Here is a 27,731-nt window from a genome sequence, read left to right as displayed (position 1 = left end):
GTACGAAAGATCATAAAAGTCAAACATCAACCCGGACTAAAGTGAGTAAAAGAGAGTTAAAAAAAATGGATAAATTACCTTATGTGTTCACTCACTGCCTTCGAGGTAAGATTGTTCACATCTAATGTATTGTTATCCCCCCTCTTTCAGTATTGGTATATTCCGAAGCCGATTTGAACTGGGCTGAAGGTTCCGTTCCTAACGGTGAGCTCTGAGTGAGTGAGAGAGGGGGGGTTATGGTTAGTGGAGGATTGAGAAGGTTGGGGAATGAGCGTTACCAGTGACTCATTTTTTTTGGTTTTAAAGTTCGCTCTGGTTAATGGATGGAGGAAGCCGCAGACGCCAGACGGCTGTTTCCGAAGGGCGGAACGAATGTTTGTGGTGCGGCGCGGCAGGAGGGACGGTTGTGAGTGAAGCACATTCCCCCCCCCCCCCCCTTCCTTTACACAGGCTGGAAGTGAAAGGTTTGGGAGGGCCGGGGACAGGAGGAGAGGGTAAGTGTGGCTGGGGTCCCCTTTGTAAATACGTTTGCACGAGTGGGAGCTGTGGTGTCCCCGGAGGAACGGCGGGGCGGGGCGGGGCGGGGAATCATTTAGCCCCCTCGAGCCTCGCCTGTTCCGCCGGTCAGTGAGATCATGGCTGATGAGGGACCCGGGAATTCAGAAGAAACTTGTTGAGAGTGATGGGAATGTGGAACTGGCTCTGGCAGGGAGCTGTTGAGGTGAATGCTATAGGTGCATTTAAGGCGAGGCTACGCAAGCATATGAGGAAAATGGGAATAAGAGCATAAGAAATGGAACATTGAGCCTGCTCCGCCACTTAGTACGATCGTGGCTGATCTGATTTGTCGCCTTAAGAGGGCTGGGCTGGTAATTAGACGAGGAAAGACTGGAGGAGACGTCAGTGGAGCATAAATGTCAAAGAGGCTGAACGGCTTGTTTCTGTATTGTACGCCCTATGTCATTTTACTTAGTATATCTTTACTCCCTACATCCCTTAATACCTATGGATAACAAAAATTGATCAATATCAGATTAATTCATCAAGCATCAGTTGTCATTTGTGGAAGGGAGTTTCAAACCTCTCCCACTCATTTTATGGGTAGAAGTGTTTCTAAATTTTGCTCCAGAAAGGGTCTGGCTCTAATTTTTGGACTATGTGTTCTAGTCTTAGACTCAACCAGTGGAAATAGCCCCTCTTACCTACCTTATCAGTTCCCCCTAATGTCCTGAAAATTTCGATCAAGTCACCCAAATCACCTAAGTGTTCTAAATTCCAGGGAATATAACCCTAGTTTGTGTAATTTCTCCAGGTAATTTGACCCATTCTGGTAAATCAATGCTGCATTCCCTCCAAGACTAAAGTATCCCCTGCTTCATCAGAAACTCAGTCAGACGGTACGTAACTCAGTGTTGCGAATACCCGAGTTGCCCTTCCGTCCCCATAGAGATCACAATATGAGGACGGGTTGTATGGTCCAACCCGTCTGCGTGGCTGTGTTTTTTTCTCTTAAAACAAAACCGTTGCAGATGCTGTAAATGCTCAGCAGGTCAGGTGGGCATTGTGAAAGAACAGGCAAGTTAACATGCATCTAAAAACAAAATGCTCAGACTTTCAATAGGTGACAGGCAGCTAACACTAATCGGCTGTGAAGTATATCCTGTGGTTGGGGAATGTTCACTTGTCAACAGACCTACCCAAATAATAGCATTTTCTGTGTTCAGAGTATTCTAACAAATGTTTTATGCAAGAGTACTAAACGACCTTTTAAAAAAAACAAAAACGAAAGAAAAGCAGCTATTTCCTGTCTTGTTTTTCCAACTGTGAGGTGGCTTAGCATCTACACAAAGGAGGAGTCATGCAGCTGCCAACCTAGAGAAACTTCCAGCTGTAATCTCAGTTACCCTCCTGATGTATCAGTTCTCCACAGGAAACATGTGATCAAGTGTTCTCAGATGAACAGGCTGAGCTGAGTGTAATCATGCTTCAGACATCAGATTACTGGAGGGCAATATCTCAGAAGATATTAATAATTAGGAGCAGGCCTGCGCCCAATTCGTATGTATGACCCCTCACGTGTGCTCTGCCATTAACTAACGTCATTCATGGTTGTGCATCTATCTCAACTCCACTTTGCTGCCCAATCTCCATATCTCTTGATTCCTTTAAGAGTCCAAAATCTATCTATCTCAGCCTTAAACAAATAAGTATCCACAACCCTCTTGGGTGGAGAATTCCAAAGATTCCTAGCCCTCTGAGTAAAGGGAAAATAGTACATGCTTTTGTTTTGCACATAATCTGAAAGATTCTGAAGTCTGTTCCTGTATGTATCCTTGAACCCAATCCTAAAGCTACACATTTTATTAGAAGATAGAATTACATCTGAACCCATGATGTTTGTATTTTTTTGATTCTTTCATAGGATGCCACTGGCAAGGCAACCCATTTGTTGCCCATTCTTAATTGCCCTTGAGAAGATGGTGGCGAGCTGCTTCTTGAACTGCTGCAGTCCATGTGGTGCAGTACAGTGCTGTTAGGAAAGGAATGTAATTTTATAGCTTAAAATGCATAATGTATCATGAATTGTGTGTACTTCAAGGAATTAGCAAATTATCTATTAAAAGTTTACATATAGACTGGGCAAACCAAATTGGCAATAATACTGTGGCGGACAAATTTCTGGAGTGTGTACGAGATGGTGTTTTTTTAGACCAGTATGTCGAGGAACCGACTAGGGACCAGGCTATCCTAAATTTGGTATTGTGTAATGGGAAGAGTTTAATTAATAATCTTGTTGTGCCGGGTCCTTTAGGGAAGTATGACCATTAACATGATAGAATTCTTCATTAGGATGAAAAGTGAAGTAGTCCAATCTGAAACTAGGGTCCTAAATATTAACAAAGGAAACTACAAAGATATGAGGTGTGAGTTGGCTAAGATAGATTGGGGAACTTCATTGAAAGGCATGATGGTGGATAGACAATGGCTAATATTTAAGGAACGAATGTATACATTGCAACAGTTATACATTCCTTTCTGGCACAAAAACACAACTGGAAAAGTGGCCCAACCATGGCTAACAAAAGAAATTAAGGATAATATTAGACCCAAAGAGGAGTCATATAAAATTGCTAGAAAAAAAACCCCTGAGGGTTGGGAGCAGTTTAGAATTCAGCGAAGAAGGACCAAGAGATTCATCAAGAGGGGAAAAATTGAGAGAGAGTAAACTTGCAAGGAACATAAAAGCAGACTGTGAAAGCTTCCATAAGTATGTAAAAAGAAAAAGATTAATGAAGACAAATGTCGGTCCCATACAGTCTGAAACAGGAGAATTTATAATAGAGAACAAGGAAATGACAGAGCAATTAAACAACTACTTTAGTTCTGTCTTCATGGAGGAAGATACAAACAACTTCCCAGAAATAATAGGGAACCAAGGATCTATTGAGAAGGAGGAATTGAAGTAAATTAGTGTTACTAAAACAATAGTGCTGGTGAAATTAATGGGACTGAGTGCCGATAAATCCAAAGGGCCGGATAATCTACATCCCAGGTTGCTGAAGGAGGTGGCCATGGAAATAGTGTATGAGTTGGTTGTCATCTCCCAAAATTCTGTTGATTCTGGAACAGTCCCGGCAGATCGGAGGGTGGCAAATGTGACCCTACTATTTAAAAAAGGAGGGAGGGAGAAAACAGTGAAGGGAAAATGCTAGAGTCTATTATAAAGGATGTGATAACAGGACACTTAGAAAATATCAACGAGATTAGACAAAGTCAACATGGGTTTGTGAAAGGGAAATCATGTTTGACAAACCTACTGGAATTTTTTGAGGATGTAACTAGCAGAATATATAGACGAGAACCAGTGGATATGGTGTATTTGGATTTTCAGAAAGCTTTTGATAAAGTCCCACATAAGAGATTAGTGTGTAAAATTAAAGCACATGGGATTGGCGGTAATATATTGGCATGGATTGAGAATTGGTCAGCAGACAGGAAACAGAGAGTAGAGTCTTTTTCGGAGTGGCAGGCGGTGACTAGTGGGGTACTGCAGGGACCAGTGCTTGAGCCCCAGCTATTCACATATATCAATGATTTGGATGAGGGAACCAAATGTAATGTTTCCAAGTTTGCAAATCTACATGAAACTTGGTGGGGAATGTGAGCAATGAGGAGGATGTTAAGAGGCTTCAAGGTGATTTTGACAGGTTGAGCGAGTGGGCAAAGATACTGCAGATGCAGTATAACGTGGATAAGTGTGAAGTTATCCACTTTAGTAGGAAAAACAGAATGGCAGAGTATTATTTAAGTGGTGATAGATTGGGATATGTTGGATGTACAAAGGGACCTGGATGTCAATCACTGAAAGCAAGCATGCAGGTGCAGCCAGCAGTTAAGAAGGCAATTAGTATGTTGGCTTTCATTGCGAGAAGACTTGTGTAAAGGAGCAAGGATGCAGCTGTACAGGGCCTTGGTGAGACCACACCTGGAATATTGTGTGCAGTTTTGGTCTCCTTATCTAAGAAAGGATATGTTTGCCATAGAGGGAGTGCAGCGAAGGTTCACCAGACTGATTCCTGGAATGGCAGGATTGTCATATGAGGAGAGATCGGGCCGATTAGGCTTGTATCCATTGGAGTTTAGAAGAATGAGAGAGGATCTCATTGAAACGTATAAAATTCTGACAGCGATGGACAGACTGGATGCAGGGATGATATTTCCTCTGGCTGGGGTGGGGGGTTCTGGACCAAGGGGTCACAGTCTCAGGATACGAGGTAGACCATTTGGGACTGACATTAAGAGAAACTTCTTCACTCAGGATGGTGAACCTATCGAATTCTCTACCACAGAAGGCTGTGGAGGCCAAGTCACTTAATATGTTTAAGGAGGAAATGGATAGATTTCTGGACTCTAAAGGTATGGGGAGAGCGTGGGAGTCCGGCTTTGAGATAGAGGATCAGCCATGATCATATTGAATGGCGGAGCAGGTTTGAAGGGCCAAATGATCGACTCCTGCTCCTATTTTCTATGTTATTGTCTCTTGTACTTGAATGTTAAATGCGGTTCTTATGCAGCCATGCTGTACATACATTGAGCAACTTGCTGCTTTTAAGAGGAAACAATTGACACTTGTAGCAAAACTTACTGAATATGCTTTGTTACCAGCCACCAAATTGTATGCACAACTATGCAGTTCATATGCCTTTAAGACAAGGCTAGAAAAACAATAGTGGGAAAAGTAATAGAAAGATTTGCGACAGGTTTAGCTGAAATGGGATAGAGGCTTACGTGAAGTGTAAATAGTGATATAGAGTAGCTGGACCGAATGGCCCGTTTCTGATCTGTACTGTGTAATTCAAAAGTGCAATCTGAATCAGTTCAGTTGTTTGCACAATACAGTATCATTGTGGTACAGTGGAAAATCTTAGATTTTAGAACTATAAGCTTAATGAGTCATCTCATTAAAATGATCTTGAAAATCATAATGAAAATAATAATGTATTTGAAGCAGAAATTGGTGAAACGTAGTCTGGATTTAGACCTGGAGTAGGAATGAGAAAAGGAATATTTACAAAAAAGAACAAAATCTTTGATAAATATCTAGAAGTAAACAAGAACATTTACAGGTTATGAAAAAGCGTTCAATTGTGTTTATCACCAAATGCTAATAGACATGTTACTGAAATGTGACAATGAGAGTAAAGATGTGAGATTTATCCAGAGCCTATATTGGAATCAAATAGTGAACATCAGGCTGGAAGATGGATGATCAGATAAATGAAGAGAGTAGTATGACGAATCTGTGTACTGTTATCAAAATTATTCAATCTGTACGCAACAAATATTCAGAGAATAAGATGGACTTCCAAGGCTAAAAAAATGGAGGCAAGAACATAACAAAGTTGCGGTACGTTGACAACGCAGCGCTAATTACAGAATCAGAAAAGGCCCCACAAAATATCGTGGATCAAGTAAAATTTAGGAGTTCAGAACATGGATGGAGTATGAGCACCAAAAGACAAAAACAATGGTGGACAGAAAGAATACATTAGAAGAAACAAGAGTGAAGATAGAAGTGGATGGTGTCACAAGTAGATAAGTTTGTCTATTTAGGATAAATGATAACAGAAAATGGTAGATGTGATTCTGAAGTCAGAAGTAGGATAGAGATGGACAGAAGCAATTTCCTGAAGATGAACGTGGTGTTAAAAACTCAACTTGTAACAAGGGAAAAACACTCATAAGATCCTACATCTCTTTCCTGTATGCCTCAGAAACCTGGACAATAAGTAAAGACCTGGGAAAGAAAATAGAAGCCTTTGAAATGTGGATGCTCAGACATATGCTTAAAATTCCATAGACAGACCATAGGACAAATGAAGAGGTGCTTGAGTTAGCAAGAGCAAAGAACCCTTTTAAAAAGCGACATCCGAAAAAGGGAATATCAGTATTTTTGGCCATTTGATCAGAGCTGAAAAGCTACAGAGATCCCCTTGATAGGGTAAAGTGGAGCGCAGCAGAAAGAGGGGTTGTCCTAGGCATAATTGGATGATGGATGTAAAAGAATGGCTGCAGTGGATGTGAGGATGACGCAAACAATGACGAGTGTGACAAACCAAGACAACATCTCCTGGTAGGAGTAGCTACAAGCAACAGCAGATAGATCTTAAATATTTTGCAATTTACTGTATGCAAATTAATTTCCTTTAATCAGAGTATTCCGTTTCAGAAATGTTAGATCACTTTACAGTGCAAATTGTACACAGTTAATGCTGTGGTGATTCATCATTGCAGTTGTTTTCACTTAATAGTTAATGATGTCCAATGTTTGTTTTACAGTCAACAGTACTATGAATTAGGAGACAGTTTTAGCAAATAAAGATGCCAGCTGGGGTGTCCTGGCCTCGTTACCTGAAGATGCTGGGGTCAAGCATTCTAGCAATGTTTGCAGGAGCAGAAGTAGTACACAGGTACTACAGACCAGATTTGGTGAGTGAGAAATCTTGTAGATTTTGTTTGCCTCCCTAATCCTTGCCATTGTCCCCTTGTTGGGAAGGGGTAGGTTGGCAGCTTGACTTCAGGTTTCTGGCAGTACTACTTTTGTCTGCCACCAACATACCCTCTTTTTTTTGGTAGTGCATAGGTGTTTTAATTGCACAGCCACGCAAACTTGAAAGTAACTTAAAAGGGCTGACTTGTGCATGCCTTGTGTGGGAACTTTGCAGGCATCTGCACAGCTTAGATGGAACATTGCCTACCACCAGGAAAAGGCTGATAGTTATTAGCATTTTATTTTAATTTCTGTAGAGAAATGTTGCAGTGAACTCTTATCAGTGTTTTTCTCCAAGCACATAGCTGAAATTGGGAAGCTCATTTTAAGTGCATGAATCCATGTCCCCTCCATGGCATAAGGAAACATCTGTGTGCCACACCTCTCCATTCTCATTAAAATATTCTTACCCCAATAATTTCCATGTTTACATAAAATTTTCTTTCCTATCTTGTAAATTCTCTTCCATCTCTGCCTTTCTACACCTCCGACATGCTAGCACTAATGCGTTTTGTTTCTTATACTTTTTATCTTTATTTAAGTCACATTTATTTTATCTATCCTACATTTTGGTTGTCACACCTTTCTCAAACTACAAATTTTGTTTCACACTTGCAGCTGGTTGGTTCAAATTCTGTATTGATTAAAAACATGCGAAACACAGCTGAAGATGTCAATGTAGTAGGTAAACCAAATAAAGGAAGTGATCAATAAAATTTCTCATTTAAGATTTTTTTTAGCCAACAGCTTTGCCCAATAAACTGAGGATTTACTGAAAACAAGGTTTGTAGTACTAAAATTAAACAAGAAAATGATTGAACTATTTTAATACGATACTATTTTCTGTATTTGACTAGACACCATGTATGTATGAATTAAGTTAAAGCTTTAATTTTCCTTGTGACTTAAGCACCTATTGTTTTATTATTTTAGCTAACAATCTGCAGTACCCCAAGAAGGTTGAACACCTGCAGATAAGTTGAAACAGTGATTAGAGAAGGACTTGCACTGTCTTTGTATTTATAATGCATTTAATTCACAACAGTTGAATATGAGTAAAATGAAACCCAGTACATTCTGGGAGTGTTACTCAAATTTGAAGGGAGGTTCTGAATAAAAATCCTGTATCAATGTGTTGTGCAAGGGGTAACAAATGTATATCGACCTACTTTGGGCAAAGAATACAATTTATTTTCCAGGAAAAAAACTCAATCTCCCTAGCAATAAAATAACTACCGTGAACAACACCACACAAGATGGTAGTTTATGCAAAATTTTGAGATTAGTCACTTAATCATTATTAGAAAAAAGCCATTCTTTTTGTCTACTGTGGGGCCAAACCTTTTCATATGTTTACAGTTGTTCCTTGGATGATGTCAGGAATTTACAGATAGCTACACGTATCTAGAAAACCAAAGGAAATCTTATTTGAAAGATATAAATGTACAAATTATACCTACTCAAAAGTGATTTGTTAGTTCTCCACAAGCCATCTTTTTGAATGAGTTTGAAGTTTCACCAGGTGTTGGGTGAACATAAACCCAAACCCAGTTGTGGGCTTTTTGGCAAGAGATAATCTGAGTTGCTGTGGTAATATGTATGTTGTCTGAGGCTACGGATAGTAAGGTAGAGGCTCCAACTTTGTCACCAGATGGCTGATTAGGAATTTCTCCTGCTCTTACTGCCTGCCATTGATTTTTGTTGGGAGGTTTTGCAGGTGGTTGATCCTGTTTTGCTATGTTATGGATGCACCGTCTTTAGTGGTGGGACTTGAACCCAGAGCTTCTGGCTCAGAGGCAAGGGTGCAAGCCACTGTGCCAGAAGACATCAATGAAGGCTGTAACCATAACTTAGTGTTGTCATATTAGAGTCAGAGCTTCATTTTGAACTTTCCTGATTTGTTTTAATACTAAACTTGATTCTGTTTTTGTGTTCTTCAGAGTATACCAGAGATTCCACCTAAACCAGGCGAGCTTAAAACAGAACTGCTGGGTCTGAAAGAACATGTGCAAACTCATAATTCTGAAAAACACTTAAGTGGAATAGAAAATTCAAGTTCTCCATAAAGTATATGGGACAGCTATGATCCAACTTGAATTTATTTAAATGTAGATGACATGACAGATCTATATTTAAAAATGTGGGCATGATTAACATGTTAAGATTCTTTACTGGGCTATTAAACTGTTCAAAGGCTGGTGTTGCATGAACCATTTCTATAAGGATCAAATAAACTAGTATAATTCTTGCACCACCTAACTGCAGAAAAGCAGAACTGTAACACCCATCTCCCATAACTTTAATTTTCCTTGCATTGGAAGTAAAAAGGAAATGCACTTAATATGCCAGACCTACATTTGAAGGTCAAATATTTATAAAGCACAAAAGTGGTTTATACATGTGATATGAACTTGATTACTTGTGCTGACATTGGAATGAGAAACTAGCTTTGCAAGATGAAAAAAAGGGTAACTAAATTATCCTAGACTCAACCAGTGGGGTTATGAATGACTCAGAGATAAAAACAAAAAACTACTGTGGATGCTGGAAATCCAAAACAATAACAGAATTACCTGGAAAAAATCAGCAGTTCTGGCAGCACCGGTGGAGAAGAAGAGTTGATGTTTCGAGTCCTCATGACCCTTCAACAGAACTGAGTAATATTAGGAGAAGGGTGAAATATAAGCTGGTTTAAGTTGGGGGGGTGGGGGGCGGTGGTTGTAGGGACAAGCAAGCAGTGATAGGAGCAGATAATCAAAAGATGTCACAGACAAAGGAACAAAGAGGTGTTGAAGGTGGTGATATTATCTAAGAGAATGTGCTAATTAAGAATGGATGGCAGGACACTCAAGGTACAGAGATAAAAACAAAAAGCTAAAAGCTACTGCGGATGCTGGAAATCCAAAACAAAAACAGAATTACCTGGAAAAACTCAGCAGGTCTGGCAGCATCGGTGGAGAAGAAATCAGTTAACGTTTCGGGTCTTCATGACCCTTCGGCAGAACTGAGTATAGTTAGGAGAAAAGTGAAATATAAGCTGGTCTAAGGTGTGGGGGCGGGGGGAGAGAGAAGTTGAGGGTGTGGTGATTGTGGAGATAAGCAAGCAGTGTGATAGGAGCAGATAATCAAAAGATGTCACAGACAAAAGGATCAAAGAGGTGTTGAAGGTGGTGATATTGTCTGAGAAAAGTGCTAATTAAGAATGGAAGACAGGATACTCAAGGTACAGCTCTAGTGGGGGTGGGATGGAAAGACTAAAAAAGTTTTAGTTTTAGATTTAAAAATAATGGAAATAGGTGGGAAAAGAAGAATCTATATAAATTATTGAAAAAAAAGGGAGGGGGGAGAAACGGGGTGGGGATGGGGGGAGGGGGGAGTTTAAGATCTAAAGTTGTTGAATTCAATATTCAGCCCGGAAGGCTGTAAAGTGCCTAGTCGGAAGATGAGGTGCTGTTCCTCCAGTTTGCGTTGGGCTTCACTGGAACAATGCAGCAAGCCAAGGACAGACATGTGGGCAAGAGAACAGGGTGGCGTGTTAAAATGGCAAGCGACAGGGAGGTTTGGGTCTTTCTTGCGGACAGACCGCAGGTGTTCTGCAAAGCGGTCGCCCAGTTTGCGTTTGGTCTCTCCAATATAGAGGGGATCGCATTGGGAGCAACGAATGCAGTAGACTAAGTTAGGGGAAATGCAAGTGAAATGCTGCTTCACTTGAAAGGAGTGTTTGGGCCCTTGGACGGTGAGGAGAGAGGAAGTGAAGGGGCAGGTGTTGCATCTTCTGCGTTGGCATAGGGAGGTGCCATAAGTGGGGGTTGAGGAGTAGGGGGTGATGGAGGAGTGGACCAGGATGTCCCGGAGGGAACGATCCCTACGGAATGCCGTCGGGGGGGGTGAAGGGAAGATGTGTACAGCTCTAGTGGGGGTGGGGTGGAAAGACTGACAGGGCATTACAGGTATAGATTTAAAAATAATGTAAATAGGTGGGAAAACAAAAATCTATATAAATTATTGGAAAAAACAAAAGGGAGGGGGAAGAAACGGAAAGGGGGTGGGGACGGAGGAGGGTGTTCAAGATCTAAAGTTGTTGAATTCAATATTCAGTCAAGAAGGATGTAAAGTGCCTAGTCGGAAGATGAGGTGCTGTTCCTCCAGTTTGCGTTGGGCTTCACTGGAACAATGCAGCAAGCCAAGGACAGACATGTGGGCAAGTGAGCAGGGTGGAGTGTTAAAATGGCAAGCGACAGGGAGGTTTGGGTCTTTCTTGCGGACAGACTGCAGGTGTTCAGCAAAGCAGTCGCTCAGTTTACGTTTGGTCTCTCCAATGTAGAGGAGACCGCATTGGGAGCAACGAATGCAGTAGACTAAGGGGAAATGAGAAATGCTGCTTCACTTGAAAGGAGTGTTTGGGCCCTTGGACGGTGAGGAGAGAGGAAGTGAAGGGGCAGGTGTTGCATCTTCTGCGTGGGCATGGGGAGGTGCCATAGGTGGGGGTTGAGGAGTAGGGTGTCCCGGAGGGAATGATCCCTACGGAATGCCGCCGGTGGGGGGGGGGGTGAAGGGAAGATGTGTTTGGTGGTGGCATCATGCTGGAGTTGGCAGAGGATGATCCTTTGAATGTGGAGGCCGGTGGGGTGATAAGTGAGAACCCTATCATGTTTCTGGGAGAAGGCATGAGGGCGGATGCACGGGAGATAGGCCGGACACGGTTGGGCTGAGTTTTTCCAGGTAATTCTGTTTTTGTTATGAATGACTCAGTTCAGCTTGTGGAATAATTGTCCCAGCAAGGCAGGCAGATCAATAAGTTGCCACTCTGGCTTACCTCATGTTCCTGATTACTCAAGTGGGCTTAAACAAGCACTTCAGACAATAATTCCTTAAATTTTGACTAATGCAAGTTTAAAAACCTATAAACTCATCTTCAGATCTGGTCATACTCTGAAACTAACAGGCAACTTGCAGGATTCTAGTTGAAATGAGTTAAAAACCCATCTTCTGAAGAACTGGGATGTCACTAGAGGAAAATCTATAATACATTTTACTATTGACAGTTAAGAATAAAAAGTACTTGGGAGTGGAGAGTTTAAGATCTCTTCCTACACAAAACAATATGAAAATCAATACCACTGCAACACTACAGATTTAAGTTAACTGGAAGAGATCCAAGCAACATAAGGAAACTTAAGTGGAAAGTTGTGTTCTGGAAGGCAGAGTTGTGCCAACAGATTTAATTGAACTGGTTAATCCAAACACTTAGAAGAGGAAAAAAATTACCAAGGTGATTGGTAAAGCTATCCAGTTTGTCCTGAAGTGCCAATACTACATTTGATTGTGAATGACAAATATTCAGCCTCTAGCAAGAGGAAAATCCTTACTCCAAGTTAGAGATTACTAGCCATACAGCTTGATGCTCAATGGACTCTTATGAAAGTGACAAGGCTACAATCTTATTACCTACTTATTCAAAAGGCGAAGTTAGAATTTTGGAAAGTTAGCAGAAGTCACTTGGCCTACCCCACTTTCCAGTATTTGGTCTAGCTCTGCTTATTACAGCACTTTAGGTGCCTATGCTGACACCTTGAGTTGAACATTTCTAATCTACTACCCTGAACCCTATGAAAAAAATCCACATTGCTAATCTTTCTACCAATCATTAAATCTTATGCCCCCTAGTCATTGATCTTTCTGCTAAAGCAAATAAAAGCCTTTCCCATCCACTATCCAGGCCCTCAGCTTTGTACCTTTTGAGAAAAATTTCAGCCCGTACCATTTTTTTAAAAATCCTGGCAACATGTATAGGGAAACACTTCCTTTCCACCCACACCCCAAAAAAATTGTTTCAACTAAAATTGATATCTTAAAATTGTACAATATGAAACCTAAATCAAGCTTGAACAAGTTTGTGGAAAAGTTTTATTATGGTTTACATGACAAGTTTCACAAGAAAGTCATTTTAAATATTACAAATTTACAGTCATTTCACTTGAAGGAATGCAAGTAACATACAAAACTCCTTTGCCCTCCCAGACCTTTTAATAGGGATAAGTGAATTGTTTGTTCAACATCCTGTTCAATGGTTTCTTGTCCCAATATTTTACACCTCCCCAGTGTAAATTGTAGTCTAATTCTTATAATTCATCCTTAATATCTGTGGATTCCTGGAAGTTGGAAGAAAAAAGAAACTTATGTAACTCCATCTGAAAATGTCCTTGAATTAGTTACACTACACATGCAAGATTTAAAGACCCACCTCAGTCTGTTTTTCTTCTGTTTCATCTTCTGCATCATCTTCCTCTGCATCTTCTTTCACCTCATCTTGTTCTTCAACCTCTTCATCTGCAAGTTCTTCATATTCAACCTAAATAGGTTACAGCAATTCAGTTTCAGTAAGCCAATGCAATGAGAATATTCCACCATTTGACTTCCACAATACTTGATTTTTCTAAAAAAGTCAAATTTCTAGGAGGTTTGTACAAAAACTTGATGTAGGCAAAGCCAATAATATACCTGCGCATTGAGGTCTATGTTCATGCTTAGGCGAAGCATTCTTTCAATTCTTTCACCATATGCCTTGGTGTCTGGTAATTGGTAACCTGAACGTAATGTGGCAGTCTCAAGCAATACCACAGCAAGATCTGCAGCAGTCTGATCATCATCATTTTCCTAAAAAAAAAATTTCACATTAGCCTGCAGTTCAGGATTTTGTAAAACACTAGCCAAGAATCAGATTTCCTTCTTTAAAAAAGGTCAGCTTTCCATATTCCCCCTACAACTTTGTGCTAACCTAGAAATTAACATTGAGATAAAAACAAAAAGCTAAAAGCTACTGCGGATGCTGGAAATCCAAAACAAAAACAGAATTACCTGGAAAAACTCAGGAGGTCTGGCAGCATCGGTGGAGAAGAAATCAGTTAATGTTTCGAGTCTTCATGACCGTTCTGCCGAAGGGTCATGAAGACTTGAAACGTTAACTGATTTCTTCTCCACCGATGCTGCCAGACCTGCTGAGTTTTTCCAGGTAATTCTGTTTTTGTTTTAGAAATTAACATTATACATTTGAAACCAATCTTGAGATCTGCACTGCTTATGCCTCACTAGCCTGGTTTTGATACTTTCACACTGTTTACTGTACCTTGGCAAAGCAGTTTAAATGTTTGCATTTCTTACAGCTGCTATTCTCACTTTAAGCAATCAAATTGTCAGTCTAACCAATCACCACAGCACAAAACCCTATCCTCAGAGCTCTGTTTATCACAGGAAAGTATGGTACCAACTGGAAAAGACCTTGTGCCCCAATAATTCTTAACATACTGGGACATCCATTCAAAAACCTTACCTTAACTCGCTTCAGCATCTCTTTAATCAAAGGATGTCTTGGATTAACTTCAAAGGTCTTCTTTTGACTAGAATAGTAACTGAAAAAGTTTATAAACAAAATTAGAATATGCTGGTCCAATCCAAGCCATTCCTCCTTACAGCAACACTAAAGCTGCACAGGCCAATTAAAAGCTGGAGTAAATTGAGGACTAGTGCAAAAAGTTAATGCAGCCCCACTGACTTTGCATTGCAGCAGTATGAGGAGCACTCAATCTCAAGCCAGCATGCTACAGCATAGCCTTTTGATTAAGCAAAAATTGGAGGACAAAAAGTGCACTGTAAAGCTCAAGCTTGACCACATTAAAAGATGTTCCAGTCCAATACTGCTATGTTACCACTTAAAACTAAAAGCCAACTTACTTTGTGGAAATATCTTTTCCAGTCTGGTAGGCCTGGGCCTTCATAATTCTTTCCATATTACCAGACCATCCATACTGGCTGGCCACAAGAGCACTAGGAGAATCTGTGAGACGTTGGGACAGCACAGCCTTTTCAATCTAAAAAAAATACTCAAGGTTAAATTTCCATTCTCCTTACACCCTCTGAAAAGTGGATCCAGTCTGTCCTTCCAAAAGGAAATTAAAATACAAAAATTTGTAATAAGCAATGTGGATAAAGGAGAACCTGTGGATGTGCTATACTTAGACTGCCAGAAGGCATCTGATAAGTTGCCACAAAAGGTTTCTACACAAAGCACTGTAGGAGTAACATATTAGCATGAATAGAGATTGGTTGGCAAACAGTAGCACAGGTGGATCATTAAGTGCCATAGAGATCAATGCTGGGGCCTCAACTATTTACAATTTATAAAAATGACTTGTGTGAAGCGACTGAAGGTTTGGTTGCCAAATTTGATGGCAAAAATAGATAGGAAAACAAATTTTCAAGAGGTGGAGTCTGCAAAAGGGATTATAGAAAGGTTAATTTGAGTGGGCAAAAATTTGGTAGATACAAGTATGTGGGAAAATGTGAACTTGTCCACTATTATTTAAATGGAGAGAGAGGAAGAGGAGGGAGAGAGATTGCAGAACAGAGGTAGAGGGATTTGGAATGTCCTGGTACATGAATCACAAGTTAATATGCAGGTACAGCAAGTGATGGGAAGGCAAATGGAATGTTGTTATATTCATTGCAATCATAGGGATGTTTTGCTGCAGTTGCACAGTATTGGTGGGATTGCATCTGCAGTATTTTGTAGAGTTTCTCATTTAAGGATGGATATAAAGTAATGCATTTAGGAACAGTTCACTTGACTGATTCTTGGGATGGGGAGGGCTTATCTTATATGGAAAGGTTGGGCAGGCTGGGTCTGTATCCACTGGAGTTCAGAAGATTTGGTGACCTTATTGAACTTGATAGAGTGGATGCTGAAAGCATGTTTCCACTTGTGGGAGACACTAGAACTAGGGGACAGTTTAAAAATAAGGGTCTCCCATTTAAGGCATAAGAAATTTGAGGGCTGTGAATCTTTGAAACTCTTCCTTGGGCAGCAGTAAGGTAGGGCCAATGAATATTAAGGCAAAGGTAGATGATTCTTGACTAACAAGTGAATCAAAGGTTATTGGGTAGGCAGGGAACATGGAATTGAGGCCACAAAATCAGCCATGATTTATTGATTGAGGGACCAAATGCCTACATAGTAGGAGGGCACTGTTTGCCTTCTACATTAAATCCTGCCTCACTTGATTAGAACAGTGCTAAAGCTCTACCCACACATTAAGCAGCAAGTTACAGCTAGGTTTTACCCTCTATATAGTTCATGAGCAGTGAAACTTGCTATCAAGTTGACTTTAGGGATGTATTAGGAAACCCATTCTTGAGATTTTCTGCAGTTGTACATGCTTATGACACTGCAACAAATAAATGAAATTTCCACGATACCAAACACCACCCTTCTGGTAAAACATCTGAACAAGTTTGCTATGACATCACATACCTTATCTTTCAGTGCTTTGTCCTTTAGCCATGTTAAGAGTGGCTCATATTCCTTCTCCATTGCTTCATGTTTTTCTTTAGCCTTTTCACTTTCATCAAATTTCAGTCCTTCTTTGGCAACATTTTGGAACCGCTTTCCATCAAATTCAGGCAAAGCTTGGATACAGTATTCATCTACAGGTTCTGTCAGATACAATACCTCATAACCCTTCTTCAGAAGTCGTTCAACAAAGGGAGATGATTCAACCTGAAAAAGTAACAGCTTGTTTATATTTCAAATGAAAACACATGTATTGTAACACTTCCAATTTATATAGCATTACAAGATGTAGTATTATGCTCTTGGCAATGGAAAGCAAGTTACTCTGCAATACACATTGCAGAGTTACAAATTTGGTTATCGCACCTCTTGCCTGCTTGCTCCAGCCATGAAGTAAATCTTGTCCTGCTTCTCCTTCATTCTTTCCAAGTACTGCTCCAAACTAGTCTGTTTGGTTTCATGGTGAGAGGACTGGAAACGCAGTAATTTGGCCAAACGTGTTCTATTGGAGTGATCCTCAATTACACCCAGCTTAATGTTGGTCCCAAATTCCTTCCAGAATTCATCCTCATACTTTTCTTCTGCGATCTTCTTGATCATATCCAGAGTTTTGCGTACTAACTTTTTTCTGATAACCTATTTGCAGATAATTAGGAAAATTAGAAATCCAGTATTCAAATAGCTTATTTACTATAGAACACTAGAACTAGTGTCAAGTATACTAGTGTTTAAGAAGTTGGGTTTTCTCCAGATGTGCAGTGCTATCGCAATGATCTGCACAAGGAAAAGAGCCACTCGATCAAAATTGATTAGGCAAACTAGAGCTCAAAAAAGTCAGCTATATTGCAAAACAATGAAGTGTTACACCTGATTTTAAGAATTTATACTGTTCGCTGTCCCTCAAGTGCATTCATATTCAGCAATACTTCAGCTGTGATAGAGAGATGAATACACTATGTACCTTCAACAATTTGTGCTGTTGCAAAGTCTCACGGGACACATTCAGAGGGAGATCATCAGAATCCACCTGTGAAAACATGTACAGATTGAAGTGCTGAAATAGCTTTACTAGCAAAGTCCAAACAAAAAGTAAACTGCGTCTTTATTCCAATACAAAAATAAAATTCAAAGAAGTACAATTAAAAAATTTCATTTGACCAAAAAGTACAGAAATTCTGTAGTAAAGAATTCAAATGTGCTTAATTTTATATTGCCAGGACCACTTTCAAACACATGTAGAGTGAAATCAATAAGATTTAGTTATTTCATTTATTTGGGCTCAGCTGGCAATGGTGGTGGTTACTTTGCCTGCAAAGTTCAGGCATTACATACTTAGCAAGTTTGAGCTAGTTCCAGTTAGAGACTATGTAGAAAGTCATTTATATGATTACTTACTACACCCTTGACGAAATTCAAATATTTTGGCATCATGTCATGGAAGTCATCTGTGATGAACACTCTACGAACAAACAACTACAAGAAGAAACTGTTAGATTAAGGGTCAAAACTGGAGCATCATCAAGCCTACCAGTACACTAGAAATGCATTAACAGCTATGTGCTAAAAAGCTGGTAATCTTGCAAGGAGCTCTTTGTATTCTGGAAACAAAATGATTCCTGCTATACTAGCATTGAAATTCAAATAAACTCCTTAAATGGACTCATGCAGTGTGTCAAGTGCACAAAAGTAAAATAGAAATCCAAAATCAAGATTGAAATTTCTTTGCTCCAGTCAATCAGGACAGGATGCAAACATCAGTATACTAATCTGATCTAATTGGACTAAATGTTTAGTTATCATGTAGGAAACTTCTAGGTGCAAACGTTCTGTCCTGTTGACCAGGGGCGTAGCACTTGAATCAAGTATTCTTAAATTGCTGCAGCAAATTGATTTAAAAAAAAAACTTAGCCAGCATACCTTAATGTAGTCAGATTTCTTTGATCCATACTCATCAAATAAACCACGGGGTGCAGATTTAGGCACAAACAATATAGACTTGAATGTGACCTCTCCTTCAGCAGTGAAGTGGATATGAGCTATTGGTTCATCAGAATCCTGGAAAATAAAGCCTTTGTAAATACCAGAGGAAAGTTAAAATACATTAGGGAGTTTTTCCACTATTACACTTCAGACTGATTACCTTCAGGAACACCAGTGTAAATATTAGCATAACAATCAGTCTGGCTTTTCATGAAGTACCAGGTAGGCAGTGTACTCATCTCATACTGGATTTGGCCCACCCTCTGAATACAAGAGTAACTAACAGGCTACAAGAGTTGAATCAATGATCTAAGGCATTTAAATATAGAAATGTTACTTTTGAGAAGGTCTTGTAGAAAGCTGTATATTCTTCATCTTCTATTTCTTTAGTTGGTCTTTGCCAGATTGGTTTAATGTCATTCATCAGTTCCCAATCCCAAACTGTCTTCTCAACCTGCAAGAATTGGAAATTAAATCAGCTTAACATGGGAACAAAAACAGGCCTAATATTTAGCCCCTCAAACCTGATCTGTCATTCTATTACATCATAACCGATCTCTATCTTAACCATGTACACGCTTTGGTTGCACAACTTTTGCCTCACAATCACAGCTTTCAAATTGAGATTTTACCCAGCCCCATCTTTTGGGAAATAAATCTGGCTATGTGGGGGAAACAGTGCTTTGACATCCCTGAAAAACTTAGTTTAAGATCATGCTTAGAGGGGCAAAAAAAAAAAAATGGCAGTTCAACATCTCTGGATAGATTTTTCCAGGTAGGGGGGGGGGGGGGGGGGGGCAGAAAAAGGAGGAAAGAGGGAAAGAAAGAGATTAAAAAAGTGGGGTGTAGCATTTATTGGTTAAAGCTATTAGTTGTGAGGGATGATATACTAAATGAAATCATGAGGCCATATGGATTGAGCTCCAAAATAAAATATGAGCAGCCACACTGTTAGGAGTGTACTATAGGGCCCCCAAATAGTGGAAGGGAGTTAGAAGAACAAATATGTAGACAGATTTCTGAGTGCAATAGGACAGTAATCATTGGGGACTTCCAACTACCCTAATATCAATTGGGATACAGACAGTGTGAAGGGCAGTGGGCTCAAAATTCTTGAACTGTATTCAAGAAAACTTTAGCCAGCATGTAACAAGCCCAATGAAAAGGGAGTGCAATTCTAGATTTAGTCTTAGGGGATGAAGCTGGGCAAGTGGGTGACTATCTGAGATAGTGACCATAATATTGTTATAGGCTCAGCATCATTATGGAAAATGATGAAGATAGAACAGGAGCAAAAGTTCTAAAATTGGGGAAGACAAATTTACAAAGCAGAGGTGAGCAGACAAATGTGGACTGGATACAGCTATTAGAAGGAAAAAACTGTCAAATCAGTGGGAGGCAAAGGTATATAAAAAAAAGAGGGTGGTACTGCCTACTGTAGAGACCCCTGGTTATCCAGAAGCATACAGGCCAAGGTAAAGCAGAAAAAGAAAGCTCAGTCAACTTATTGTAGAAAACCTAGAGCATAGAAAATACAGAAGGTAAAGTGAAAATGGAAATTAGGAAAGCAAGAGGATATGAAACAGTATTGACAGGTGAAATCAAAGAAAATCCTAAAATGTTTTACCAGTACATAAAGAACAAGGGAGTAACTAAGGAAAAGGTAGGGTTTAATCAGGTGTACGTGGTAACTTGTGGGTTGATGCAGATGTGGGCAGGAATCTCAATGAGTACTTTGCATCATTTCTCTGAAGAGAGACTTCTAGTTAAAGAGTGTGAAATACCAAACACAATAAGCATAGTGAGAAGGGAAGTACTGGACTTGTCCTTGAAGGTGGATAAATCACCAGGGCTAGATGGACTATACCCCAGGCTGTTGAAGGAAGCCAGGGAGGAAATAGCAGATGCTGAGAATCATTTTCCAATCCTCACTAGATACAGGCTGATGAGCCCATTTGTGCTGTATAATAGACAGGAGAGGTCCAGAGGATTGGAGGTCTGAATGTTGTACCACTATTTAAAATCAAAAAGTGCAAGGGATAGGTCAGAAAATTATAGATTGGTCAGTCTGACTGACTTAGATGATGGGAAAATTATTGGAAACAGTTTATCCTGTCTCAGAAAAGCATGGATTGATAGGGAAGTCAGTATGGCTTTGTTAGGGGAAGATTGTGTCTTCTTCAAAATTCTAGTTAGTAACAAGGGGAATTTTTGATGAGGGTAGTACAGTGGATGTTGTCTACATGGATTTCAGTAAGGCATTTGACAAGGTCCCACATGACAGACTGGTCAGGAAAGTGAGACCTCATGGCTTAGAGGGGAAGGTGGCAGATTGGATCCAAAATTGGCTCAGTGACAGGAAACGAAGGTCAATGGATTATTTTGAGAATGGAACACAGTTTCCAGTGGTGTTCCACAGGGATGAGTGTTGGGGCCCTTGCTGTTTGTTGTAATGATTTAGACTTGAGGCATGATTGGGAAATTTGCATATGACAAAAATTGGCTGTGTAGCTGGTGAAGAGAATAGCTGTCGACTCCAAAACAACAATGGTTTAGTTAATTGGGTGGAGAAGTGGCAAATGGAATTCAATCTGGAAAAGTGAGGTGATGCATTTGGGGAGGGCAAACAAAGCAAGGGAATACTCAAAACAGGAAGTTAAGGGGTTGAGGAAGAGAGACCTTGGAGTGCATGTCCACAGGCCCTTGAGGGTGGCAGGACAGGTGATTAAGAAAGCATATGGAATGCTCTTTTATTGAATAAATAAGGTATTGAATACAAAAGCAAGCTGTAATGCTGGAACTGTATAAAATGCTGGTTAGGTCATAGCTGGAATAGTGTACAGTTCTAGTCACCACATTACAGGAAGGTGATAATTGCTCTGGACAGAGAGTGAATGTGTGTAGAGGAGATTTACAAGAATGTTGACAGGGCTTAAATTGCAGCTATGAGAAAGATGGGATAGGTTAGGGTTGTTTTCTTTAGAAAGGATAAGGGGTGACCCAGTTGAGGTGTACAAAATTACGGAGGGACTAGACCATTAGACATAGGAGCAGAAGCAAGCCTTTTGGTCCATCGAGTCTGCTCCACCATTCAATGAGATCATGGCTGATCTGAATCCTCAACTACACTTTCCTATCTTTCCCCCCCATAGCCCTCTATTCCCCTTTAAAATAAATACTCCATTCCTTTTGAAATAAAGCCAACATTCAATTTGCTTTCCCTATTACCTGACCTCATGCTAGCTTTTTGGGATTATGCATGAGGACCCCCAAATCCCTCTGCTGCAGCTTTCTATATTTAAATAATAGTCAGCTCCTCTATTCTTCCTGCCAGTGCATAACCTCATTTTCCCCACATTATATTCCATTTGCCAAGTTTTTGCCTGCTCATTTAACCTGTCTAAATCCTCCATAGACTTTAGTCATCCTCACCACTTGCCTTCCCACATATTTGTGAGCTGAAAGGTCCATCACCAGGGGCATAGATTTAAGGTGACTGGCAGAAGGATTAGAGGGGACAGGAGGAAAAGCTTTTTCACCCAGAAGGTGGTGTTGAGGCTGAAACACTCATTTTTAAAAATGGTATCTGCTGCACCTGAAGTGCTGCAACCTGCAAGTCTACAGACCAGGCGCTGGAAAGTTGGATTAAAATGAATGGCTAGTTTCTCTTTTTGGCTAGTGCAGACATCAGCTGCATGACCTCTGTGCCAGAATTTGCAATGATTCTATGCCCACTTGCTCTGGCATATCCTGTAAATAGTATTATCTCGAGCAACCCATCTGACATCCTACTATACAAAAAAGATCCTTCATTCACGTTCAACAGCTCAATTAGATCACCCCTTAATCTAATCATTCTGGTGAATTGGCCCTACATCCCCTCTCAAGTCCAATACATCCTTCCTGAAATGTGATGCCCATGCTGTCTTTGTACTCATCTACTAGCTTAGTAGATTCTTGTACTTGGACCCTCAAATCTCAATAGTTCCTAGTTTCTTGGTATTAGATACTGATCTATCCTCTAAGAATGATTCAATCTACAAGTGTCTCCTTGCAACCTTCCGTTCCTGTTTACGCCTTTACTATGCTACCTACCTTAAGTGTCACAGCAACTTAAAGTTAAATATCTATTTCTTCAAGTGATTTACACTGAAATGCTGCAGTCCTGTCCAAATCCCTGGGAGACACCAACTAGTTACAATCCTTATCCCTAGTCTGTCTCCAGCTTCCTAACAAATTCTGAATTCTTTGAACATACTTATGGCTAAAAAAAGTTCATACCTTCTTAGTTTTAGCCTTCTTTTCTTCATCTTCCTCTTCAACTGCAGCTTCGTCATCAGTTTCTTCCTTTTCCTTAGTTTCCTCCTCATCCATTGGTTCTTCTACAGTTTCTGTCTATTGAGAAACTTTTATTAAATTTAGAAATTAGATGAGTTTACTCTTAGCTATCCAAATTTACATTTCAATTACCTTACTGCTCCAGATATAGATGGGGAAGTTGATGAATTGAGAGTATTTCTTCACTAGGTTTTTGATGGTGTCCAGTTCAAGATAGTCAGATGCCTCTTCCTTCAAGACTAATCTGAAGTAAACAAAACACAAAATTAGACAATTGCAAACATTTTTGATTTACTAAATCAATAATCAACCTTGTATAGCATTATACAACTTGGTCAGATTAACTACCCTAGCAAATTTATTGTAATGGCTGTTAGCCAGCAATAGCCACTACACCACCTCCAACCTTAGCCCAAAGAACATTGTTCTAAGCCCAAGCCATTTGAGTGTGTACTGGAAAAAACTCAAAAGTTGTTAACTTACGAGATAGTAGTACCACGTCCTAGTGTATTTCCTCGTGGATCCTCAATTATTGAAAACTCATTTGAGTCAGATTCCCAGATGTGCTGTGTACCATTGTTGTGCTTAGATGTTACAATGACTTTATCTGCTATCAAGAAAGCAGAGTAGAATCCAACACCAAACTGACCAATCAGTTCAGAGGTAGACTGGTCATCACTTTGCACCTCCGTCAGCTTATTTAAGAATTCACTTGTTCCAGACTTTGCAATTGTGCCAAGGTTTTTAATTAGTTCATCCTTAGTCATGCCAATGCCTGTATCAGTGACATGTAGCATATTCTTCTCTTTGTCAGCCTAAGGGAAAAAGCAGTCCTCAAACATCAATATTCCATTACCAAATCATTGTTGTATTTTCAATTGCACAAGCAGATCACTAGCTATATGTTCAAATTTAAAAGGCATTACCCCAGCTCTATCAGCTCCATGCTTCCCACTGGGTAGGGTGCTTAAAAACAATTGTATCACTGCTGACACATTTTGTATTGAACTCATCTCAAATTCACCAAGTACATGTGATGAATAGCCACTGTGCACAATTTAAAATAAATGTAGTAACCATTAGAACAAATTTAGACTTGTAGGCATGTGACAACTATATTATATTGGGGAAGACAACTTTGCCAAGTTAAAAAGAGCAGTTTCAGCACACTGGATGCCAAAGCAGTAATTCTACAATTTTGGGATGGCAGTTGCAGGTGTTATAACATTTTCATGTGGATGAATAAAGAGTCAAGCCCTGGTCTGACTCAAGGGCACCAAATCTAATGACAGACACCATATAACACTTACAGTTTAGCACAAGCTATAACCCCATGCCAGTCTGTATATTGTGCTGAATGTGTCTAATGCTTGACCTCTCAAGTCCTGATTGATGATCAGTTAAACTAGCAGCATTTTACTACATTTCAAAAATCAAATTTAATGAATGAAGGCAAACCTTTATCTTAATGGTCATCTCTTCTGTGGCATGTAGTGCAGTATCATTTGTTAGAGATATCAATCTAATCTTGTCCAGAGCATCAGAAGCATTAGAAATCAGTTCACGTAGAAATATCTGGTAACAAGCAACATCAAGTTAGCATCCTGCAGCCAAATATACACTGGTATTTGTGACTTTACCCTGGTATCCAGCTTTGAAAACTCAATGGTAATTGTATTATAAAGTCATGTATCAGAACACGACAGCTATTACCATGAAATAATGGCTACAAATCCATTGTTGATAAATGTAACAGTATATATGGTTTTATCTTCCCCTCCACCCAAGAGGGAAGAAAGGATTATGCAGTGAGTACAGATAAGTTAATTGCTACTGAATGCCCAACTGTTGGGCTGAACATCTGAACATCCAACATTTCTAAATGCTTTAAATCTGGCATTTTTGCAGTACCAGAGTGCCACAGACTTGTTGTCCTTGTGACCCTCTAAAGGAATCAATTGCAGATGTACAAAACAGCAGGGTGGGGGGGGGGGGGGGAGGGGGAGAGAGAGAGAGAGAGAGAGAGAGAGAGAGAGAGAGAGAGAGAGAGAGAGAGATGGGTGAAGCCTTTAAAAAGACACCTTACCTCCTTGTTTTTGTATAGAGAATTAATAATCAACTTCATCATTCTGTTAACCTCTGCTTGGAACATAAACTTTTCAGCCTTTTCCCTGATCTCTTTTACTTGGGCAGGATTCAGTCCTTCTATTTGGATAGCTTCTTCCTCCCTATCAAGAAAAAGGCAAGAGGGGAAGGTATTAGATTCAGTTATCAGTAGGTCAAAACACTTAATACCCTAAAAAGAAAGTATTTTCCCCCCTCAACACAAAATACTCAGAAAAACTGCAGACCTCCTTGAATTATAAACATCCATACAGCTCATCATTTCAATTCCATTTGCACCCAGGATTGGGTCCATTTATTTCAAGTTTGACTGGCCTAGAATCTGATCTGGATCTACATGACTATGAAGCCAAGATATTGGCCAAGTGTACAGCATACTATGCTAACATGTTGGTCAAGGTCACAGCTCTGGATCAACTCCAAGGTCAGTCTAAATTCCAAAGTGAAAAAGTCTCACTACACTTTGAAATATGAAACATGTACTAGTGGAATTCAGCCAAATGGCACAATATCAAATACAAGGTAAAAGAATTGCTAATATATTTAAAGCTAAACATTACTGTAGTACTATACTGCCCAGAAAGTTTCTTTCATGTTATTGGGAAATAATGCATACCATAATTTAACTACAGAAATCTTTAGCTCATGTTATTAAGATAAAAATGTTTGATATATCTATTATAGTCTATTGTTCAAGATTCTAACTTTTAGTCCTAGTTAGATTTGCTTGCACACATCCACACATTTTGTTCTCAATGTAGACATCACCCACCATCCTAGATGCCACCAACCTGTGGCACTGGAGTCACATTGGCCCTTAAGGAAATAGTGAACCAGTATCAAAAGCAAAATAAAAAACAGACAGGCATTTGAGAACTGTCCACATCCAATACCTTTTCACAACTTCATCGTCGGTCCGAGATCCATCCCTACTTTTCCCGATATCTTCCTCCACGGTTTCATCTTCGGCTCTAACTAAAGCTGGGAAATTGAAAACAGTGAAAACAAAAGGAACAGCGTCTCTTCCGGCAATAAATCACCGAGCGGGGCCGGCCTTCCACATGAATCCACGTGTTCTTTTTTTTTTTTAAAAACAGCCTTCGCCTGGGTGGGTGGGGGAACGCGAGGGGAGGGGAGGGAAGGGGGGTGAAAGAGACTGATCTCAGGTTAGAGAGAGACAGAGTGTGTTCAGATTTGCCAGCGCAGGGAGTCACCGACAGCAACCGGAAAGAGGGGGAGGGGAAGAGGAGGAGATTCCCTTCCCAGAGAGTCCAGCCCACTCCACTCAACAAGGGCCTGGGAGGGGAGGGGGGTGAGGGAAGATGGGGTTGAAGGGAAGGCGAGTGGAGGGGATGGGGGGGGGGGAATTTAGGGTCAGTTAAAAATAAGTGGGGAGGGGGGGTTGTGGGATGGCGAATTGGAGAGATGAGTGAATGGAGGGATGAGGGATGGGGAAGAGAATGGCATTGGGAGGAGTGAGTGAGGGGATGAGGGACTGAGAATGAATAACGGGGGGAGGGGGGAGGGGGGGGGGAAGAGAGGATGGGGGAGTGAATGGAGATGGGGGGAAGACGATGAGATGGGGGGGGTGGGCTGAGTAGATGACGGTTAGGGAGAAAAATCACCAACTCCGCCCGCTCGTTCGCTCCCACCATCTCGAGCCAGGCGGCTGATTCTAGCTGAGGGAGGTGGGGAAACCCGAGCCCCGGGAGCGGAAGGAAGGTTCCAGAAACACCAGCCCGCACCCCCCCGACCCCCGGCGATCTCCCCCACGCCCTCACCCACTTACCGAACGACGCCAAGAGAGCACAGGCCAACGCGAGGATCCAGGCCTGCTTCATGGTGAGGAGAGGAGAGGAGAGAGGCCCTGAGCTTTCCGACTGATCTTTCCCTACCCCCCGGGGCTACCGCGCGTCCTCTCTGGGAGATTGAGCCGAGTTTTCTCCTCGCCGCTTCACTTGGATTCTTCAATAAAAGCGGGGGGAGGGGGAGAGGTGGGGGGGGCCGGGGCGACGGACGGCCAATCGCAGCTCACCACGCAAAACGCAGCCCGCCAATCAGGCGCGGCGGCCGGAGCCGCCCCGCCAATCAGCGCCTTCCATGTACCATCTCCTACGTCGAGAGCGTGGCTCGTCCTAATTGGTGGAGCCAGGGGGTCAAAGCTGAAACCTATCGTTTCTCGTGCCAAAAATATGTGTTTTTTAATTTTAAGGGAAGGGGGTGCAATTGTACACTGATTGGCATCATTTATTATTATTTTTTAAAAAAGGAGTGTCTCTTATTCTTTAAGGAGCTGCTGTGATTTGCTTCCGGGGGGAGGGGGGGTGCTCCTCTGTCCTGGTTCTCCGGGTCGTTTACCCTGGTAACGGGCCTTGGAGACGGTTGCGATGGAGACTGGCGAAGCTCCGGAGCCTGGACAGGACGGGAACGACTCTGGGTCGTGGTGAGTTGTTTAACAAAAAAAAAAGCTTGAGGGTGTTGAGCCGATGGATTCAAAGTAAACTGAAATCATCTAGTTCATGGTTTTAATCTGAGGAACGTAACGACAAGTGGGGGGGAAACTGGAGAGCCCAAAGCACAAAGGGAGTACCATTGTAGTGTAGTCACTATCCCATCATGTAGGAGGAAACAGGGCAGCCAATTTACGTACAGCAAGCTCCCACAAACAGCAATGTGAGCAGATAATCTGGGTTTTTTTTTTGGTGATGTTGTTTGAGGGAGACATGTTGGTCAGGACACGAAGGATGACTCCTCTGTTCTTTGGCCACCTGAGAGGGCGGACAGGGTCTCAGTTCGATGTCTCATAGGAACGTAGCAGGAGGAGTAGACCCTTTGGCCTCTCGTGCCTGCTTTGCCATTTAACCATATTATGACTGATCTACTACCTCAACC

The 27,731-nt window shown here is 40.9% G+C and overlaps 2 protein-coding genes across 11 annotated transcripts; one reads left to right on the top strand and one right to left on the bottom strand.

The window, feature by feature from the left end:
* The first annotated feature begins 19 nt into the window (after positions 1 to 19).
* On the top strand, positions 20 to 9,248 carry uqcc6 (ubiquinol-cytochrome c reductase complex assembly factor 6). 10 transcript variants are annotated; one of them, XM_078567779.1, is made up of 4 exons: positions 200 to 215; positions 307 to 406; positions 6,841 to 6,990; positions 8,992 to 9,248. In XM_078567779.1, the coding sequence occupies exons 3-4, from the start codon at positions 6,883 to 6,885 to the stop codon at positions 9,115 to 9,117; spliced, it is 234 nt and encodes a 77-aa protein (XP_078423905.1). In that variant the 5' UTR covers positions 200 to 215; positions 307 to 406; positions 6,841 to 6,882; the 3' UTR covers positions 9,118 to 9,248. The 10 variants fall into 10 exon arrangements, with proteins under 10 accessions (XP_078423908.1, XP_078423910.1, XP_078423906.1 ...); XM_078567782.1 differs by lacking the exons at positions 200 to 215; positions 307 to 406 and adding an exon at positions 20 to 41; XM_078567784.1 differs by lacking the exon at positions 307 to 406 and having other exon boundaries at positions 183 to 204.
* Positions 9,249 to 12,940: 3,692 nt separating this feature from the next.
* hsp90b1 (heat shock protein 90, beta (grp94), member 1) lies at positions 12,941 to 26,817 on the bottom strand. The gene is made up of 18 exons (XM_078567790.1): positions 26,629 to 26,817; positions 25,733 to 25,820; positions 24,802 to 24,943; positions 24,174 to 24,290; positions 23,199 to 23,530; positions 22,848 to 22,959; positions 22,659 to 22,772; positions 18,715 to 18,831; positions 18,315 to 18,452; positions 17,793 to 17,870; positions 17,359 to 17,424; positions 16,764 to 17,033; positions 16,359 to 16,604; positions 14,783 to 14,919; positions 14,382 to 14,460; positions 13,553 to 13,708; positions 13,296 to 13,403; positions 12,941 to 13,203 (listed from the first exon to the last, which is right to left on the bottom strand). The coding sequence occupies exons 1-18, from the start codon at positions 26,678 to 26,680 to the stop codon at positions 13,174 to 13,176; spliced, it is 2,382 nt and encodes a 793-aa protein (XP_078423916.1). The 5' UTR covers positions 26,681 to 26,817; the 3' UTR covers positions 12,941 to 13,173.
* Positions 26,818 to 27,731: the final 914 nt, after the last annotated feature.

Source organism: Cetorhinus maximus, chromosome 22, assembly GCF_964194155.1.
Source record: "Cetorhinus maximus chromosome 22, sCetMax3.hap1.1, whole genome shotgun sequence".
In the NCBI taxonomy this organism is placed as follows: Eukaryota; Metazoa; Chordata; class Chondrichthyes; order Lamniformes; family Cetorhinidae; genus Cetorhinus; species Cetorhinus maximus.
Note: the sequence above shows the minus strand (reverse complement) of the source record. Positions and strands in the feature narration are given on the sequence as shown.

What these genes read in the sequence shown, in the direction of transcription:
- hsp90b1 (XM_078567790.1), bottom strand. Translation starts at nt 26,680, where the DNA reads ATGAAGCAGGCCTGGATCCTCGCGTTGGCCTGTGCTCTCTTGGCGTCG. An exon ending in CTCTATACAAAAACAAGGAG is followed by an intron (nt 24,291 to 24,801) that starts GTAAGGTGTCTT and finishes GCTTGTTACCAG; the next exon opens with ATATTTCTACGTGAACTGAT. An exon ending in AGATGCTGAAGCGAGTTAAG is followed by an intron (nt 13,709 to 14,381) that starts GTAAGGTTTTTG and finishes TTTTTTTTTTAG; the next exon opens with GAAAATGATGATGATCAGAC.
- uqcc6 (XM_078567782.1), top strand. Translation starts at nt 6,883, where the DNA reads ATGCCAGCTGGGGTGTCCTGGCCTCGTTACCTGAAGATGCTGGGGTCA. An exon ending in GGTACTACAGACCAGATTTG is followed by an intron (nt 6,991 to 8,991) that starts GTGAGTGAGAAA and finishes TGTGTTCTTCAG; the next exon opens with AGTATACCAGAGATTCCACC.